At 34.5% G+C, this 22,171-nt stretch overlaps 1 protein-coding gene across 3 annotated transcripts in view; it reads right to left on the bottom strand.

The window, feature by feature from the left end:
- Nucleotides 1-241: 241 nt before the first annotated feature.
- Nucleotides 242-22,171, bottom strand: part of LOC111416733 (tetraspanin 2A) — a 36,042-nt gene continuing 14,112 nt past the window's right edge. For all 3 annotated transcript variants that reach the window (XM_023048824.2, XM_023048827.2, XM_023048823.2), the window contains 3 exons: nt 9,245-9,421; nt 3,435-3,620; nt 242-481 (listed from right to left, as the gene is read on the bottom strand). In XM_023048824.2, coding sequence (XP_022904592.1) covers nt 401-481; nt 3,435-3,620; nt 9,245-9,421 — 444 coding nt within the window. In that variant the 3' untranslated portion in view covers nt 242-400. The remainder of the gene's footprint in view (nt 482-3,434; nt 3,621-9,244; nt 9,422-22,171) is intronic.

The following is a 22,171-nucleotide window of genomic DNA, read 5'->3' as shown; positions in this document are numbered from 1 at the left end:
GCGGTTAGGGTGCGGTTGGTGTTAGGGGATCGAATCAATAGAGTGTATTTAGGAAATGACCCACGCATCGGGGTCACTAATGCAGATGCCCCCATGTCCAACCAAAAATAAAGAATGGCGAGCTCGAAATGAAAATGTGTTTACACTGAAACCGGGTACGTCATAAACACGAACCTTTCACTGACGTTTCTATATGATTTGTAGGAGGTTGTACGGGGTTTTCAGCACATAAATTATTGGATGTGGTGAAGAAAAATCTTTCTAACTTTATTTTCCTTAAAATTTATAAATTAATTAATTTTAATAAACTTTACTGCTATTAATAATTATGTTGTCGATGTTATCAAATAAAAAGAGTTTAATTCTACGTAAAAAGGCTTAACCTAAATAAAACTTATTTTTAGCGTCTATATCCCGTCGTTTCATCCGCCTCTTTCGCTAAAGCTCTTGTTAAGACAAACGTCATAACGATGTGGAATACCTAAAAATACAAGATAATTAATTTTAGGACCATCGAGATAATAATTTTATTCGAGACACGAAAAGAATTCCCTTATATTTTTCTTTATTATATCTTTTATCTCGATCAAATGGGATTTGTAAACAATCTAATTTTATAATCTGTTTTTTATTTAAATCAATTGTCATTGCCAAATTTTTATAAAAAAACGGTCTGTACCACCCTAGATACCATGTTCTATGACCACGCTTTATAATATTTTCCACTAAATAATAAGTAAGGTTGTGTATATTCTAAACGAAGTTGTCACTGGTTGTCACTTTAAAGACGAAGCCACTAATCTCTCGTCACTTGGCTAATATCTACGTTTTGAAATTAAAACTCGTGAGCAATATATTAAGATAACATAATTAAGTGATAATAATTAAAATTTGAATATTGTTTAAAAATCAGAATTACTGGAAGAATCTGAGTCTTCCGCTAGTTGGATGATGACAGGAGGTAAATCAGTTATTAATGAATTTCCCATTAATGTTGTCCAATCTTTTTTAATTACTTCTTCACAGTGGCGAACACTATTTGCCCACATCTCCGGAGTGTAATGACCAAGAGCTTTTTGCCAAGTCTCCTTGACACGACAGATCTTTTTCTCCGAGCTGGACTGAACATGTTTATTGCAATCAGTTTTTAAGAACGCCCAACATAGTTCAATGGGATTATATTGGCAATTGTATGGAGGAAGGCGAAGAACAGTATGGCCATGGTCTCTTATTAGTTTGTCAATTTCAAAGGATTTTTCAATTTGAGGCTTGTAATAACGGATTATTTCCCATAACGATTTTTTATTTAAGGTTGGTTCAAACTGTATATTATGTTCAGTTAACCATTTTTTCATATCATTTTTTTTTGTGCAGAAACTTGGAGCTTTCTCGATTTGTTTTGAGTGATATGGAGCATTATCCATTACTACCGCACACTTCGCACCCAAATTATTTAATGCTGGAAGTAATTGATTTTTCACCCATTCCATAAAAATAATTGACGTCATATTTTTATGATAATCTCTGTGCTCCGTGTTGTCACTGAGCAAGAGATCGCAATTTGGCAAAAACCCTGACGAAGTGCCTGCGTGCAAGATTGTAAATCTTTTTCCTTCGCCTTCTGCTCTTTGCGGAATACCGAATCTTTCATTTTCATTTACCCATTGATAAACTTGGGTGCCATTTTCGTAAATCCAAGTTTCGTCAAGAAAAACAAAAGTATACTCTTCGGATTCTAGGTATTGCAAGTATGTCTTTAAAAATGTAATTCTTTTTGAAACTATATGTGGTTGTTCAATTAACACTTTTCTATTGCTAATCTTTTTATATCTATATCCCATAGATTTTATAATTTTATGTAATTTTGATCTACCATTAGTAAAATCACATTCATTTCTTGCAAAATTAAGTAAATCATTAAGATTAAAATACTGTTTCTTTTCATGCAATTTTTGTATTTGTCTTTCTAACTCTTCTTTAATAAAATATAAATTATTATCCGTTTTGTAGTTCATTTTACAACGCCCTTGTGTTTTTGGTTTTTTTACAGTTTGATATTTTTTGTAGGTTTGAATAATTTTAAAAACCGTCGCGCTGTGAACCTAATACAATTATTATTAATTTTAAAACTCAAGTGCAATACACATACATCAAAAATACGTGAAGCTTTATCACATATATATTTTAAATTCGTATTTGGTGTCTCCGTCTGTACTTCTTCACAATACCTAATTATAGAGTTTTTTTCGCGTTTAGACAGTTGACATCGCGTTCCACCCTTTCTTAACATTTTTATGGTAGATTTAGCAGCAAAAAAATTATATGAAAATTGTTTTTTAATCAATCTTAACAAATTTGATAGACAGTGGTGGCACACAATTAAAGTAAAAGTCACGAGATGCGCTTTTACTTTCAATACCAACTTGACGACACTTTGACAATTGATTTAAATAAAAAACAGATTATAAGCTTTGTTCGTTGGGACTGCACTACTCTGCACGACATGGCACTCGTATGACGTCATAGTGCAATGAAGTGTAAGTCAGTGCAATGTCATGTTAACTTAGTGCAGGTCAGAAAAGTGTATAAACCGTGGTCGCAACGAACAGATTTTTATAAAAAAAGTGTATAATATTTGAAATGGACGAACAGGAGATTGTCAGCGAAATACTCGTGGAAAATGAAATCATTGCAGAATGGTTTTTTAGTAGCGATTCATCAATTATTATTATATTATTATTATAATTTTTTTCAATTATTAGCGAAATATATTTTCTACCCCAAACTACTAACCCTTATTAGTTCTTTCAAAAGTACTACTTAACGTATAAAGAAATCACACGCTAAATTGCACCAATATCGATAAGCAATACTTGAAAAAAAAATTGGGGTGGTGAGGGTAGTTAACCCCCGCCACCCCTAAATGAGAAAAAACACATAATTAATATTTTTAAATGTACTATAAGTGTATTTAATGAAGCCAAAATCGACAGGGTAGTTTTTAAATTATTCCAAAAAAGTAGGGGTAGTTTTCTACTGCCTCTACTGGGATTGAATATACTGTGTTCTCTAATACAACAAATATTAATTATTATAAGGTTTTATTTCTTAATATTTAATATTAATATTAATTATTACAAAACACGCTTTCAAATATTCCGCCATTTTAGTTACACTGCATTAAACTGCACTTATTGAACTTAATCGAAAGCAGGTGCAACAAAATCTGCACTAACTTGCACCGGCTGCACTAAATTGCACTGCACATGGCCCAACGAACAGTATGAGTGCAACTGCACTAAACTGCACTATCCCCAACGAACACACAACATCTGCACTAAACTGCTTAGTGCAAGTGAGTGCAAGTAGTGCAGTCCCAACGAACAAAGCTATAGATAAATTACCCGCTAATAAAATAAAAAAGTTTAACTTACATGAAACATAGCAGCTGTCATAGCCAATGCTGCAATCCAAGCAGTTTTTTCTTCAAAGAACCACGTTAGTTCAGAAACGCAACCATGGAAAAACGCGTTTCCGGTGACTGTGTCTCTACATTCTCTGGGTAAAGGTTTGCGAAGGTCAATGTAATCTCCCGGGCCGTCAGCGCCGCAGCATCCAATCTGAAAATTGCATTAGTAACAATTATAAAAAGTTTTTGGTTGGAATAAGAAGTGTCGGGTTATTAGAACTTTTGATATCCTCTTAAAGGATATAATAAAAATATTTCATCTCGGCGACAGAGCAATCTAAACTTAATTCCTTTACGAGGTATCATTAAGTTCAAAAGCGAGATTGGACCCGATCTGGCCAAAGATATACGAGCAGCGCAAACCGAGCGAAGATATAAGTCGATCGAAGTCGATTTCAAAACTGTCACGCGTTCCTATTTATTGACTAATAATAAATTTCGTAATCCGGCAGTATTTTTCGAGCTCATTGTAATTTTGTTGTAGTGGCCCGTTGCGGTTTCCAATTTAGAAAACACCGCAGTAAATTCGTATTCTTAAATTCTTATTATTCCTGTTGAATTCGCGTAGGAACCAATTTAAGTAAAACCGGAATTGAATGTATTTGACGTGAAATATTAAGAGGCATGCGGTCGGTCCGCGCTAGATTTAAAAATAAGTCGGTGGGAAAATTGCGCTCTGAGCTTTTCTTTGTTACAACTTTCGGATTTTCCCCTCTTCATTCGTGTCAGTAAGCTACGGATGTACAGGTGAAGCGAAAACCAACAAAAGACGGATTTCAAAAGTACGACTATTCTTTGTCGAACACTCTTTAGAAACACTTTAATGTCATAAAACTCTTCGTATTACATTTGCTACATCGGTCCTCAATATCTTTCCAGTTTCTAAAACTTACCTCTTCGAAACCGCCCTCTTTTACGGTCCAAACGGCAATATTACATGAGACATGATTTATTTGTATCTCCATTTTTACGCGAATTCAATATTAACCCCCGACGCGGTCTCCCAACCCTTATTACCGTAGAAACGGATGTTCAGAAACGACCATTACCGTGTCCATTTGTAATATCCATTCGATATATCGAACGTTGAAAAGTCCCGAAACGTTGAATTGTAAATTTAATATCTAAACCCTTACGCCCCCTATACCCTTATCTGTAAAGATTTTATTGACGTCGTAAAATTCAATGGGTTGCAGTTTTCGATGAAACCGTCTTCAACGACCCAAACAACGACCTTGAGAAGTCGACTCGTTGTTTTGTTAGCAGATAACGAGCTTCCGCAGAATTAGAGTATTTCGGGCGAACCGCAGGGAATTAAATCCTATTAACTCTCATTTGGAGAAATGAGACTACACGGTTTTACAGACAATAGTAGTATCATTTTCAACACAATATTAGCAAAATATTTAAAAACTACAACTTTGGGGAATATAAAAGTAGATGAAAAACAAAATGAATTGAAAAATCAATCCTATTTAATCCAAAAATATCAAAATTTAACTACAATGTAATAGGCGATAACTCAAAGACTAAAAGAGATAGAAAAGATTCTTGTAGATCAAAAAAAAATCCATATCAACCCAAGGAATATTTATAATGTAAGGTTTTTTGAAAATGCTGTAATTTCAATATTTCTAACATTATTATATGTAGCAACTAAATCCAAACTGAAAAGAGATGGAAAAAGATTTTTGTACTAAAGCTATTCCTAATTAACTCAAAAAATAATTTGAATGCACAATTATAACCCATCGAGCAGTTTTACCAACCCACACGAACCCAAATAACAAAACTTTTGGAATTTCACGTTTCTTACAATATAATAGGTTCTAACTCAAAAACTAAAAGTGATAGAAGAGATTCTTGTTGATCAAGAATATTCCATATCAACCCAAAAAACATTTCTAATATGAGGTAATATTGCATCAAACAGTTTTACCAACATAACCTAACCTTTATTTGAAAATGTTGTAATTTCAATGTTTCTAACATCATGATAGTTACTAAATCCAAACTTAAAAAAGAAGGAAATAAAATATTGTGCTAAAACTATACCTAATTAACTCAAAAAATGATTTTAATTCAAAATTATAACCCATTGAACAGTTTTACCAACCTACACGATACCAAACAGTAAAAATTTCGGAATTCCTACAATTTAATAAGGTATAACTCAAAAACTAAAAGAGATAGAAGAAATTCTTGTTGATCAAAAACATTTCATATCAACCCAAGAAACATTTCTAATCTCAGGTTATGTTCCATTAAACAGTTTTGCCAACACAACCTAACCTTTATTCGAAAATGCTGTAATTTAAATTATTCTAACATAGTTATAGCTACTAAATCCAAACTTAAAAGAGATGGAAAAAGATTTATGTACTAAAACTATTCCTAATTAACTCAAAAATAATTTTAATGCACAATTATAACCCATCGAGCAGTTTTACCAACCTACACGAACCCAAATAACAAACATTTTGGAATTTCACGTTTCTTACAATATAATAGGTTCTAACTCAAAAACTAAAAGAGATAGAAGAGATTCTTGTTGATCAAAAACATTCCATATCAACCCAAGAACCATTTTTAATACAAGGTTATGTTCCATTAAACAGTTTTACCAACACAACCTAACCTTTATTCGAAAATGTTGTAATTTCAATTATTCTAACATAGTTATAGCTACTAAATCCAAACTTAAAAGAGATGGAAATAAAATTTTGTGCTAAAACTATTCCTAATTAACTCGGAAAATGATTTTTATTCAAAATTATAACCCATCGAGCAGTTTTACCAACCTACACGATCCCAAACAATAAAAATTTCGGAATTTCATGTTTCCTACTATATAATAAGTTATAACCTTTGATTATATATAATATGGATTGAGCCAACGAGAGAGATAGCTTGCGCAAGGTGATCGAACCGAGATAGACATAGAAGCGTACTGCCATATAATGGGTGTACTGATAGAAGTGAGATAGATATAGAAGCGTACTGACATATAATATATCTATCTTTGTTACACTTTCACATTATCGCTTTCCATCTGCGTCTATTCACCTTGAGCAACATTTTTGTTAGTAGATATATTCAGTTAGCTCAATCCATATAATATATAATCAAAGGTTATAACTCAAAAACTAAAAGAGATAGAAAAAATTCTTGTTGATTAAAAACATTCCATATCAACACAAGAAACATTTCTAATATTATAGCCCTGTGTCTTCAGACGCTGAATGTTAGGTAAGGTTAGTTTTGTTTACAAACATTAATTATACCATGAAGTATTCTTTGGCAATTAGTAATGGCAATTATAGCGTGAAGTTTTCTTTTGTAATGTCAATTATAGCGTGAAGGAATGTTCGGTAAGGTTAGTTTTGTTTACAAACATTAATTATACCATGAAGTATTCTTTGGCAATTTGTAATGGCAATTATAGCGTGAAGTTTTCTTTTGTAATGTCAATTATAGCGTGAAGGAATGTGAGGTAAGGTTAGTTTTGTTTACAAACATTAATTATACCATGAAGTTTTCTTTGGCAATTAGTAATGGCAATTATAGCGTGAAGTTTTCTTTTGTAATGACAATTATAGCGTGAAGGAATGTTAGGTAAGGTTAGTTTTGTTTACAAACATTAATTATACCATGAAGTATTCTTTGCCAATTAGTAATTAGTATTGACAATTCGACAGTTTCGTGTCATTATTGTAAATTTTGTGTTCTTAAACCCTTTTTTATTATATTTTGAAATAAATACACTCATAACTTCAATGTTAATTTGTATGTTTAGTGTTGACGATAACAAACGAAAATAAATACAATAATAAGTAAATAAATAAATAATAATAATTATTAATTTAAATTTACCGCCAAAATATCTAGTGATATTTTCTGGTGATTTTTGGTTTAAAAACAGAGTATAGGTTATATTCCGTCAAACAGTTTTACCAACACAACCTAACCTTTACTTAAAAGTGTTATAATTACAATGTTTCTAACATCATTATAGCTACTAAATCTAAACTTGAAAAAGATGGAAAAAGATTTTTGTACTAAAACTATTCTTAATTAACTCATAAAATAATTTTAATGCACAATTATAACCCATCGAGCAGTTTTACCAACCTACACGAACCCAAATAACAAATATTTTGGAATTTCACGTTACTTACAATATAATAGGTTCTAACTCAAAAACTAAAATAGATAGAAGAGATTCTTGTTGATCAAAAACATTCCATATCAATCCAAGAAACATTTCTAATATAAGGTTATATTCCATTAAACAGTTTTACCAACACAACCTAACCTTTATTCGAAAATGCTGTAATTTCAATGATTCTAACATCATTATAGCTACTAAATCCAAATTTAAAAGAGATGGAAAAAAAATTTTGTGCTAAAACTATACCTGATTAACTCAAAAAATAATTTTAATGCATAATTATAACCCATCGAGCAGTTTTACCAACCTACATGAACCCAAATAACAAAAATTTTGGAATTTCACGTTTCTTACAATATAATAGGTTCTAACTCAAAAACTAAAAGTGATAGAAAAGATTCTTGTTGATCAAAAACATTCCATATCAACCCAAGAAACATGTCTAATATTAGGTTATATTCCGTCAAACAGTTTTACCAACACAACCTAACCTTTACTTAAAAGTGTTATAATTACAATGTTTCTAACATCATTATAGCTACTAAATCCAAACTTAAAAGAGATGTAAATAAAATTTTGCGCTAAAACTATACCTAATTAACTCAGAAAATGATTTTAATTCACAATTATAACCCATCGAGCGAATTTACCAACTTAGATTAACTCAAATTCAAAAATTTCGGAATTTCACGTTTTCTACAACATAGAACGTTATAACTCAAAATCTAAAAGAGACAGAAAAAATGTTGGGAAATAAAAACGTCCATATTAACCCATAAAACATGTCTAAGATAGGATTATATCCCACCAAGCACTTCCACTATCTTACCCGACTAAAAACAAAAATCATGGGATTCGACATATCCAATAATATAACTGATTATAACTTAAAAAGTAAAAGTGGTAGAATAAAATCTTAGTGAGCAAAAACATTCCATATTAAACCAATAATCTTTTAATAACACTTAAAATTTCAGCAGAATCAGTTACAATTCAATTTTCAAAGCGATTGTTAGTGTAGGTGCTATAAGGCGAAATCACGTAGCATCAAGACTCGCTTTAATAAAATATAGCGGAGGCCGTAGGTGCTTCCGGTACTGGTAAACCCCAAATTACGAAATTACAGTTTCGGAAGCAGTTAATAGTTTCGTCAATAATTGGAATCGGATTGCTGGAGGGGCTTAGCGGTGTAGAGGGATCTCTTTGTGGAATCCGGGCTTGGCCGATGGCATGCATCTACCGCCGAAGGCAAACACAAACTATTCGCGGAGACAATTTAATTGCACCAGGAGCCAACAAATTTCCGATCTACCGGTCGCGAAGCCGAAAGCGTTGCGGCTAGTTTCGAGAAGGTTTCGGATTAGATTATTTCGAGAGCAAACCGGAGTTGTTGCCAGGTTATTTTCACTACAACCTTCGAATACGTTTAATTAAAATAATTAAATTAAATTAAAATAATTAAACTAATATTTGCAAATTAATATGATTATACGGAGATTTCTAAATTCTTCTTGAAAGTACAAAGTTTTCTACTTTAGTGGACTTTGGGGTCGAGCTATTAAACGATTTCTTATCTACTTAACTAAATCTTCAAGTGCACTTACATTTTCCTGGATCATGGCGAGTATCTCCTGTCCTTTGTCGTACCGGCTGTTCATGATAAGGCTGCGCATGCTTTCCCTAACGATCGGCTGCATGTTAGAGTTCTTCGTGGTGTTATCCAGCAGGACAGCAGATCCAGCGACGTAACCCAGGAAACCGACGACCTGCGTTCCTATGAACTGCAAAAGATAAAGAGACTCAGTTGCGAGTATATACTACAACAAACAATGTGAATTTATTGCTGTTTTGTCGTTCAAGCAAAGATCTACAAACTCAAACGTTATTGGTCTCTTTTAGAAGCAAAATTACATCTTGTTCAAATTCTCCGAGAAATCAAAAGTAGTAAATTGTTTTGAAGGAAAAATGAAATAAAAGTAACATCTTAAATCGCGCTTGACAGCAACATGGAGATTTCTCGTGCGGTTAAGTCGTGGGGTGGAGTACGTGGAGGATTCTTATGCGAGTTACTCGATTTTGCATGTCGGCTTAGGGGGGGAAATTTAAAATACTTTTCTGTATGTTGTCACCTTGTTCTTTAAATTTTTTCGTTAAAAGTATCTCCACTTTGGAATTTTATCAAAATAGAAACATGAAAATTTCAATAAAATATAGTACATAAAAGTGTATAAGAAAGCATAACGGGGCGAGATTTCTCGAAAAAGAAATCTCCTTCCTTCTAAAGGAACAGGCGTTTTTCCTTCGGTATACGAGATTGGAATTTCCAAGTGGGAATCCCGTTTGGGTTGGATGCTGAGAATATGCGACCCCCATAAAATAATATGTATAGGAAATCCCCTTGATGTACCGCGGCATTAGATTTGCGATCGCGACACAAATCCACTTAATTTTATCGGATTGCAAAGTACAGAGGAAAAATTGTACGAATTTTAATGTATATGGAAAACACAATCGTTGAATATGTATAAGAAAAATTGAAAACGAAGGGTAATTTAACTGGGAACTCGGTGAGGATGGGATTTCGATTTTTCTTCGACGGGAAGGGATATAGACTTATGATTACATAAATCATATAGTCACTCAATCCGAGGATCTTAGGCGGACGTCGTTGATCGATGAAACCCGGGGCAATCTATCTTTTAGACATCGTTTGAATGGGCCATTGGCGGGGGCCGATAAAGCGAAATTCCTTCGGAATACGGATTCTTGTATCAATATTTGCTTGATACACGTGATGCAGTTTCGTTGGAACTTTCTTTCGTTCCATTTACGTTTGTTTTCTTCTCTTTTTCGTTGACTCGCTTGCACGCAAATTGTTCGTACCTTGCTTTAATTAAGGGCCGTACTAAAACTATTCCTGATTAACTTAAAAAACGATTTTAATGCACAATTATAACCCATCGAGCAGTTTTACCAACCTACACGATCCTAAAAAAAATAAAAAATTCGGATTTCATGTTTTTTACAATATAATAGGTTATAACTCAAAAACTAAGAGATAGAAGAAATTCTTGTTGATCAAAAACATCCCATGTCAACCCAAGAAATATTTCTAATCTAAGGTTATATTCCATTAAACAGTTTTACCAACACAACCTAACCTTTATTTGAAAATGCTGTAATTTCAATCTTTATAACATCATTATAGCTACTAAATCCAAACTTAAAAGAGATGGAAAAAGATTTTTGTACTAAAACTATTCCTTATTAACTTAAAAAATAATTTTAATGCACAATTATAACCCATCGAGCAGTTTTACCAACCCACACGATCTCAAAAAATAAAAAATTCGGAATTTCATGTTTTCTACAATATAGTAGGTTATAACTCAAAAACTAAAAGAGATAGAAGAGATTCTTGTTGATCAAAAACATTCCATACCAACCCAAGAAACATTTCTAATCTAAGGTTATATTCCATTAAACAGTTTTACCAACACAACCTAACCCTTATTTGAAAATGCTGCAATTTCAACGTTTCTAACATCATTATAGCTACTAAATCCAAACTTAAAAGAGATAGAAAAATATTTTTGTGCTAAAACTATTCCTAAGTAACTCAGAAAATGATTTTAATTAACAATTATAACCCATCGAGCAGGTTTACCAACCTACACGAACCCAAACAACAAAAATTTAGGAATTTCACGTTTCTTACAATATAATAGGTTCTAACACAAAAACTAAAAGAGATAGAAGAGGTTCTTGTTAATCAAAAACATTCCATATTAACCCAATAAACATCTCTAATATAAGTTTATATTTCATCAAACAGTTTTACCAACATAACCTAAGCTTTATTTGAAAATGCTGAAATTTCAACGTTTCTAACATCATTATAGCTACTAAATCCAAACTTAAAAGCGATGCAAAAGTATTTTTGTGCTAAAACTATTCCTAATTAACTTAGAAAATGATTTTAATTCACAATTATAACCCATCGAGCAGTTTTACCAACCTACACGAACCCAAGCAACAAAAATTTAGGAACTTTACGTCTCTTACAATATAATAGGTTATAACTCAAAAACTAAAAGAGATAGAAGAAATTCTTATGGATCAAAAACATTCCATATTAAACCAATAAACATTTCTGATATAAGTTTATATTTCATCAAACAGTTTTACCAATGCAACCTAACCTTTATTTAAAAATGCTGTAATTTCAATGTTTATAACATCATTATAGCTACTAAATTCAAACTTAAAAGAGATAGAAAAAGATTTTTGTGCTAAAACTATTCCTAATTAACTCAGAAAATGATTTTAATTAACAATTATAACCCATCGAGCAGATTTACCAACCTACACGAACCCAATCAACAAAAATTTAGGAATTTTACGTTTCTTACAATATAATAGGTTATAACTCAAAAACTAAAAGAGATAGAAGAGATTCTTGTTGATCAAAAACATTCCATATCAACCCAAGAAACATTTCTAATCTAAGGTTATACTCCATTAAACAGTTTTACCAACAAAACCTAACCCTTATCTGAAAATGTTGCAATTTCAACGTTTCTAACATCATTATAGCTACTAAATCCAAACTTAAAGACGATGGAAAAATATTTTTGTGCTAAAACTATTCCTAATTAACTTAGAAAATGATTTTAATTCATAATTATAACCCATCGAGCAGTTTTACCAACCTACACGAACCTAAATAACAAAAATTTATGAATTTCACGTTTCTTACAATATGATAGGTTATAACCCAAAAACTAAAAGAGATAGAAGAGATTCTTGTTGATCAAAACATTCCATATCAACCCAAGAAACATTTCTAATCTAAGGTTATATTCCATTAAACAGTTTTACCAACATAACCTAACCCTTATTTGAAAATGCTGTAATTTCAATGTTTATAACATCATTATAGCTACTAAATCCAAACTTAAAAGAGATAGAAAAAGATTTTTGTGCTAAAACTATTCCTAATTAACTCAGAAAATGATTTTAATTAACAATTATAACCCATTGAGCAGGTTTACCAACCTACACGAACCCAAACAACAAAAATTTAGGAATTTCACGTTTCTTACAATATAATAGGTTATAACTCAAAAACTAAAAGAGATAGAAGAAATTGTTATGGATCAAAAACATTCCATATCAACCCAAGAAACATTTCTAATCTAAGGTTATATTCCATTAAGCAGTTTTACCAACACAACTTAACCTTTATTCGAAAATGCTGTAATTTCAATGATTCTGACATCATTATAGCTACTAAATCCAAATTTAAAAGAGATGGAAAAAGATTGTTGTGCTAAAACTGTTCGTAATTAACTCAGAAAATGATTTTTATTCAAAATTGTAACCCATCTAGCAATTTTACCAACCTACACGATCCCAAACAATAAAAATTTCGGAATTTCATGTTTCCTACAATATAATAAGTTATAACTCAAAAACTAAAAGTGATAGAAGAGATTCTTGTTGATCAAAAACATTCCATATCAACCCAAGAAACACTTCTAATGTAAGGTTATATTCCATCAAACAGTTTTACCAATACAACCTAACCTTTATTTGAAAATGCTGAAATTTCAACGTTTCTAACATCATTATAGCTACTAAATCCAAACTTAAAAGCGATGGAAAAGTATTTTTGTGCTAAAACTATTCCTAATTAACTTAGAAAATGATTTTAATTAACAATTATAACCCATCGAGCAGGTTTACCAACCTACACGAACCCAAACAACAAACATTTAGGAATTTCACGTTTCTTACAATATAATAGGTTATAACTCAAAAACTAAAAGAGATAGAAGAAATTCTTATGGATCAAAAACATTCCATATCAACCCAAGAAACATTTCTAATCTAAGGTTATATTCCATTAAGCAGTTTTACCAACACAACCTAACCTTTATTCGAAAATGCTGTAATTTCAATGATTCTGACATCATTATAGCTACTAAATCCAAACTTAAAAGAGATGGAAAAAGATTGTTGTGCTAAAACTGTTCGTAATTAACTCAGAAAATGATTTTTATTCAAAATTATAACCCATCAAGCAATTTTACCAACCTACACGATCCCAAACAATAAAAATTTCGGAATTTCATGTTTCCTACAATATAATAAGTTATAACTCAAAAACTAAAAGTAATAGAAGAGATTCTTGTTGATCAAAAACATTCCATATCAACCCAAGAAACACTTATAATGTAAGATTATATTCCATCAAACAGTTTTACCAATACAACCTAACCTTTATTTAAAAATGCTGTAATTTCAATGTTTTTAACATCATTATAGAGATTAGCCAAAAAGCGAATATAGATTCTTGTATCAATATTTGCTTGATACACGTGATGCAGTTTCGTTGGAACTTTCTTTCGCTCCAATTCCCTCTCTTTTTCGTTTCACGCAAATTGTTCGTACCCGTGGGAGTGACGCGCAAATAGGGCGTCGACAGATTACTCGCTTTAATTAAGGGCCGGCACTAATTAAAAAACGCGTTATGAGCCCGTCGAGTCGGGAGTGAAGGCGCGCCGGCCCTACCCTGGACTCAACCAACACCACCACCATCACCTGTTTAATTAACGTCGCGATTGTTTACCGTATTAATTCGTCAACACTGACATCCGACGTAATGGTAATAAATCGCCAACCACGTACATAATCCTTCCAACCGCAATCATAATTGAATAATCGTGCATTTAGTTTTCGTTTGAAATTTTTTATTTATTACGTTTCGTGGAAAAAAGTAGTTAAGTTTTAGGGGCCAGATTCTAAAGCACCCTCATTTCAGATATACGTAATTCTATTTCTGTTCCTCGGTTAGAAGATAATTCGAGGGTAACGGTCTCTCCCCGTTCCGGCAAAACAAGATCGGGATACGGGGATACTTATCTCGGTGAAACTAGCACAGAAGGGGAAGGGAAAATACGGAGACAGATAAAACAAGACAAAGATCTTGGCTGGCGTCACTGTTCTTCCCCGAACTCATACGACGTTTACTAATTCGAATTAAGATAAAAAAGAATTCGTTCAACGTTTAATCCATAATTTTGATTAATATGGAAGAGTTATTCAGGAAACTAACGTTGGGGCAGCAAATATTTTCGGGGTACAAAAGAATGGTCGAGTTCGGGGTTTCAGTTTTCAGGTTTTGAATAGACGCGATCGTGTTAATTAACAACACAGAGTCGAGTTGATGTATCATATGTGGCAACACAATGAAACGACATAAATCGTAGCACACATTCAGCACTCAATTATATCGGTTGTAACAAACAACGGGAAAGCGGGTTTTGTACCTTTTCTATAGCGTAACAGCGTTGATTTAACTCAAAAGGGAACGACGTGAAAAATGTACAAAAACATCTAAAAATGTATACAACATAATAAAGCTATAAGTAGTTGTAATAAGCTGGGTTATATGGAAATACATCGTGTTTTCGTTTATTAAAAATTCAACGCGATTGTTTGGCGATTTCGATGTCTGAAAGCGAGTTGATATTCGGTTTCAACGGCATTCTGATCACTACATTCGCCCCTCCGGAAATGAAACAGCGCGTTGAATTTCGAATTTGAATTTATTCCAGTTAAAATCGCGTTATTAATACCCTGGAAAAGGTGCGTGACAATAATAAATGGATACTAATAGCGTCGTGTAGTGGGAAATAAAAAATAACTGTATGTATTAATATTACCGATAATATACTTTATCAAATGTTAAACTTTGAAATTGCATTTACAAAATGTTTGTCGATGTAAAAAGTTATTTTACACAATTTAATTGTTAGAAATATTGATTTATTTTTGATTAAATGTTTAACATTTACTTGAACCACTTTCTTCAGAACCAAAATGTTTTGGCTACATTTAAAAATTCTTATGCAAACTTTGTAGTTACGGTTTTATCACAATTAGGTTGGGTTGGGTTGTGTAGGCTTGGGTTCAAGGAGTCATGGGATCTACCTACGGACCAAGTGCAGAAAAAAGAAAAATGTTGGGAGCAGTTATCCTCTCACAAATACGCTTGCGACGCTTGGAAGGAGGCTATCATATTCAAGGGGAACCTCACCAGACTACTGAGTGACTATGGGAGATGCATTACCAATAGGCATCACCATACAAGATCGAGGCTGCTCCAAGGAAGAAGCGGAGGAGAACAAGGGAAGGAACTTTGTGGAATGGAGTAATAGGTGGAAGAAAGACATAAGGAAGGGAAAATGGACAAAGAGGATACTACCGGACATTAAACCCTAGATCAATCGAAAGTGGGGAAACACCAACTACCAACTAAGCCAGTTCCTCACGAGACATGGGTGCTTCAAGACATACCTACACAAGCATAAGAGAGCTGTAAGCGAGCACTTTCTACCATTGCCAGAGATGGACCATGATAGGACCGAGATATAGGGAAGAAGAGAAGCAGGTACGGTATGAATACACAAATACTTAAAAAACTAAACGGATAGAACGGATAGAAACGGATAGAATATAGAAGAACGCAGCTCCAAGTTTGCAGAGACTTTCTTTCTACTTTTGACCTCGTTCAAAAGTAGGATTGGGTTGGGTTTGGTTAGTTAGGATTAGGTTCACAGAAACCAGCCGCCAACCGAATAGGGAAAAGATAAATTGGTGCTGGCAGAAGAGGTGGAAGCAAAAGCACGGCTGGGCAAGTCATTTCATTAAGGACATAAGAAGATGGCAGAAACAGGGTCCAGCAACCAACTATTACGCTATCTAGGCTAACCTTAGACATGTTTCGACAGTACTTGAAGCAGATCAAAAAAGTCGAAACAGATGTGTTTTGGTATGTGTGTGGAGTGAAGGATACTCCAAGACATACCGTATTCGATCAGAGAGATAAACGGAAGGCAGAATACGAAGAAACATTTTTATTAAGACAATCCATTGCATATTACTGGAGACAAGGGAAGTGGATGTGGAAATAATCAACCTCCTCAATATCATAATGAGAGAGGAGGAGGCAGAGAAAAGAGAGGGAGGATGAAGTTACACACAAGCGATTCCAATCCGCCAAGATAGTTTGCGATAGAAAAGGCTACTTTAGTTCAACTCAACCCAAAAATATGTGATAAAATGTTTTCTTCACATTTTTCGTGGTGGTAAGTATTCTTAACTTCTCAGAATTTCCAAATTGATGACCAAAACAGTCGGCCAACACATATTTTGTTGGGTTGGATTAGCTAATTGGTACCAACCCAACAATGCATGAAAAACTGTCTTCCTCATATCTCGTTGGCTTTCAAGTACAGTAAAGTGCCGATTATCCGTGAACCATTTAACTGAGGTTCAGATTAACCGTGCTTGTTAGTTCAATAAAACGTAATTCGTTTCTATGTGTGAAACATCAGCTGACCCTACACATAGGAAAACAATGAAAGGTGCGAAGAGTGAGCAACTGGAAAATGTAATGATGAAGTGGTTTTTTCAGCAAAGAGCATTAGGAGATCCGATGTCCGGTCCTTGTGTTAGCTAAAGCACCATACTTTGCAGAAAAATGACAAATCACTGAAAGACTTACACTTTCAACAGATTGGTTGCGACGTTTTAAAGAAAGGCATGGAATTAGAGAATTGCAAATTCAAGGAGAGCAGCTTAGTGCTGACAATGTTGGAGCTACAATTTTTTGTACGTTATTAAACGCTATTAAAAAGAGGGGTTTAATATCTGCCTAAATATGCCTGATGAGACCGGCCTCTATATGCGTACAATTCCCACCCGTACATTAGCATCTGCTAAAGAAAAAGCTGCTCTTGGCTATAAAATTAGTAAAGATCGGATTACAGCGTTATGTTGGTCAAAGGCTGGTGAAAAATATAAGCTGAAATTAGCTATAGTAGGGAAGTCAAAATCGCCTAGAGATTTAACACGTTGACTGCCGTGTGTATCAAAACTGGTACACACTTCTGTAGTGTAGTAATACGCGTGATATACCCGCGGCAGTCAACGTGTTAAAAGACATAAAATAACTCCAAGTCCGATACTATAACAACCGTTCTGCGTGGATGACACGAGACATTTTTGAAATATGGCTTAAAAACAAATTTGTTCCACACGTAAAAAAATATATGGACTGCAAAAGACTCCCTCAAAATGCAATATTGCTTCTTGATAATACTCCATCTCATCCGTCAGTTGAAGCGTTGCCAGCCAAATGCGACCCATGGATTAACAATGCTCCTTTTTACAGTTTTGCAACTCAATTACGCTTCGAGAACATATCCTATGCCTGGTAATGAACCTTTAGATGTGTTTTAGTCGTTAAAAAATGTTCAAGGCTGTGAAGAACTGGATGACAAAAATATTCTAGAGTGGCTAAATATTGACTCGAATGTTTTGGACTGTGAACACATGGCCGACGATGATCTAGTCGATAGTGTCACCAAACCAATCTCTAAACCGAGTTGATTCCAAGAATGTAGAATGATGATGTAGAAGATGACACCTTAGAACTACAATCCAAAGTCAGTTGTAAGGAAGCACTAGCAAGATGATATAGACATTTTGCAAATTCGTACTTTCATAACATATATTACACAAAAGATAAATAACCAGAAAAGAAAACAAGTAAAAATAACCGAGTTTTTTTAAAAATAATTAGGTGTTTTGTTATTATTTAGTTTTATAGTAAAGAACGTTGTTTTACACCAGTTTATTTCTTTCATTATACAATTCTCTAACCTTTTCTTAGAACAGAAATTAAACATTCGTATTTCAATAATTTTAAAAACGTTAGGTTGTATTATCCGTGGTTTTCGATTATCCGGTTTCTATTTTCCTCCGATTATCACAATTAATCGGTACTATACTGTATTCTCAACATTTCAGAATTTCCATATTAATGTCTAAGAATATCGGCGAACAATTTTTCACATATTATTGGGTTGGGTTGGCTAATTGACCCCAACCTAACCCAACAATGTATGAAAAACTGTCTTTCTCATATCTTGTTGGCTTTCAAGTATTCGCAACTTTTCAGGACTTCCAATTAATGTCTGAAAATATCGGCGAACAATTTTTCACATATTATTGAGTTGGGTCAGCTAATTGGGCTCAACCTAACAATGTGTGAAAAATTATTTTCATATCTTGCTGGCTTTCAAGTATTCTCAACTTTTCAGGATATCGATATTCATCCAAGAATATCGGCGAACAATTTTTCTCATATTATTGGGTTGGGTCAGCTAATTGGGCTCAACCTAACAATGCGTGAAAAGTTGTTATCTTCATATCTTGCTGGCTTTCAAGTATTCTCAACCTTTAAGTATTTCCATGTCTGCTATAGACCAGATTAATTTGACTTTGTTTTTTTATTGGTTTTTATATTTATGTTTTAATATTTCCAGTTTTAGTTGAGATAGAAATGAATATATAACAGATTAAATATTGACCGTTAAATTTAATGGTGTATGCCCTATAATTATGTACTTAATGATTATGGGGAACTTGTTAATTCAAACACTAACTTTAACAACTACTCGGTTGTTTATTTAATAGAACCCGGTTACAAAAGCGAATTTCAATAACGACATCAAAATAGTTGTACCTCGTGCGGATAAAGGGTTCGAAAATATCGCCCTCGTTCTCGTCGGTATTTGGTTTACACTTGATGTGTTTCGATTCGCTTATTTTACCCCGCGGTCGTACATCGGCGGTACCAGGCGAAACCGTTTAATACACGTTACGCTGACTTTTGCTCTATTTTCGAACCGCCGCTGGCGGAATAATCACATTTTCACAAGAGCGTTGCGCGAAATGGCGCGGAAGGATCTCCGGCGGCGCCGCGGGGTGAGAATAAAATCAATGTAGTGTTGGGGTCGTTGTTGAACTGTTGGGGTGTCTATATAGTCCGATTTAAATTATAAACCCACATTCCATGAAATTCCATTAAATCAAAGTATATTTTTTTAGAATATAAGTGAAATAAGTTTTTAACACTAAAATTTAATTATCACGGGAGTATCCACTCCACTCTCTGTAATGTTAGTCGATTTCCGGACGAGCTCCAGCCTAAATGTACTCGATAATCTAATTTTAAAGCCGCTTCAAAATTGCGTCTCCCCCCTAGTAACGAAAATAACATTAACCGTACGGGAGGTGAAACACAACCGCATCTTTAGCGTTATGATGGTACTGCTGCGACCAACCCCTTATCGTGTTTTATGCCCCTCCAGATAATTTTTATATGGAGATTCCACTCTGGTACACTCCGGATGATATATAAGATAGACGTGCCGGCACAGCTTCGGACTTATTTACATAATCTTGCGGCGTATCACTTTCCTCGCCTGTCTTGTTTCTTTTTTCGATTTTTCTCCAAGTGAAATTAAAAGTGCCGTATGGAATATTGAAATTTTTTTTTGGAATTTATTTAATTAAACGTTAAGTTTTAAATGGCAAAATTCTTTTTGGTAATACAAACAAAGCCTGTAATTGTGCAATCTCGATTAAATTGGAATTGTATAACCAAATTTTACAATTCAATTGAATTTTATAAAATTTTACGTTTACCAAGTTCTGTCGATAATATGTCGACGCTTCCATCGAACCGTAATTCAACTCGAATTACGTGTTGATTTTCCAACGTAGCTTCATCCTTTGTCTGTAATCAAACATACTGTGTTTCTACTTCGATTATCTGCTACGCGTTACACATAGTGAGCTCTTAATCATCTTCAACTGAATTAATTTTATCTTGTTAATAATAAGCATTTTATTGTTTTTGATAATTACAATTTTTATGTCATTAGTATATTATTTTCACCCTCTACCCTCTTCCTCCATTTCCATACCCTCGGCTCCTCGGCCCAATCCTCCCCTTAACCATCCCTTTGTTTCCTCACCCCACAACCATTTTTATCCATCGTTTCCCCTCTCCCCCCCTCTCCTAAGATCTGCCCTCGCTCTAACTCCTCCTCCCTCGCCTCACTGCACCCATTCAACATATGTTCCAACGTTTCCCATTCCTCCCTGCATAGCCTACACCACCTCTCCTCATCGGCCATCCAGTATCTGTTCGCTCTCTCCTCGTTTCCGCAACGGAACCTAGCCACCAACTTCTTCCCTTCCTCATCTCCTTCCAATAACAAGTATCTAGGCAGCCCCTCCGTAATTATGTCCCTGTAACTTTCGTTATACCTCCCCTCTTTTATTTGTGTCCTTCTTTCCTGCCTCTGCACATCTCGGTCCCTATCTCTCAACTCCCTCCACATCTCCCTACCCACCCTTCGTCTACTATTTATCTCAGTTACCGAGTAGCCCGCTCGTCTATAATAATTGTCTCTGTCTCCTTTCCCATATCTGATCTTTCCCTCTCTAATTTCCCTCCAACACTCCCCCAAGATCCCGCAGTTTGGCCTCCCTTCTATTCTTTCTTCAAATTTCACTGCTCTCCTGCCCCCCTCCACTCTGACTTTATCCACCTTTACCTCTTCCCTCACTATATACCCCGGTGTTTCTCTCGCCACCCCTAGCACCCATCTCCAGTATCTCCAGCATTGCCTGCTCTCTCCATCCCCATACCTCTGCTCCATACATCATCACACTGCTAACCAGACCTTCAAACATAATCTTCCTCGCTGCCACATTCCTTCCAAAGACTCTCTTGCTCCAACCCCATACTTGTCCCATCATCTTATTCGCCTTTTTTGCCATAGCTATCACATGCGACCCCTCCCTGAACACATACCCCAAGTAAGTATACTCCCTAACCTCCTCGATATCTTTTCCCTCCCATCTCCAGTTTTCTGTTCTTTTTCTCCCCCCCTTACAAAACTTCATCATCCTTGTCTTCCCCACATTCACTTCCAGCCCCTTCCCCCTAAAATATCTTTCCAATGTCTTTATCATATCTTTCATCTCCGCCGCTTCTCTCGCCATGACCACGATGTCATCCGCGTATGCTAACATATGCACCTTTCTACCTCCCACCACCAACCCTCAAATTTGCCCCTTCCCCAATCTATCCTCCAGGTCCGCCGTATACAGTGCAAACAGACTTGGGCTCAGCGAACATCCCTGCCTCAGTCCCTTCGTCGTCCGAAACACGTCGCTCAGCTTATCTCCCACTTTTATCCTAGCCATAGTCTCCATGTATATTTCCTTCACTCTCGCAATTAGGTGTTCCGTGTTCCTATCCACCTTATCAAAAGCCGCCTTCAAATCTATAAACAGGGCGTACAATTTCCCTCCCTTCTTATCCAGCTCTCTATCTGCCAGATGCTTCAACACGTACACGTTGTCGATTGCTCCCTTCCCTTCCGAAAGCCTGCCTGCCCATCCGGAAAAATTCCCCCCAACTCCATCTCCTCCTCCAGTCTTCCCAGCAGTATCTTCGTGTATACCTTGTATGCCGAGTCTAGTAGGTTAATACCTCATAATATATATTCCAATAATTTTATCTTGTTTTGAGTAAGTAAATAAGAACCTCCATGTTTAAGTTAATACCACTTCGAAACTTGTATCCACTTACTTTTTTA

This window comes from Onthophagus taurus, chromosome 11 (assembly GCF_036711975.1).
Source record: "Onthophagus taurus isolate NC chromosome 11, IU_Otau_3.0, whole genome shotgun sequence".
Lineage (NCBI taxonomy): Eukaryota > Metazoa > Arthropoda > Insecta > Coleoptera > Scarabaeidae > Onthophagus > Onthophagus taurus.
The sequence above is the reverse complement of the archived record's forward strand: the minus strand, read 5'-3'. Positions and strand labels throughout refer to the sequence as shown.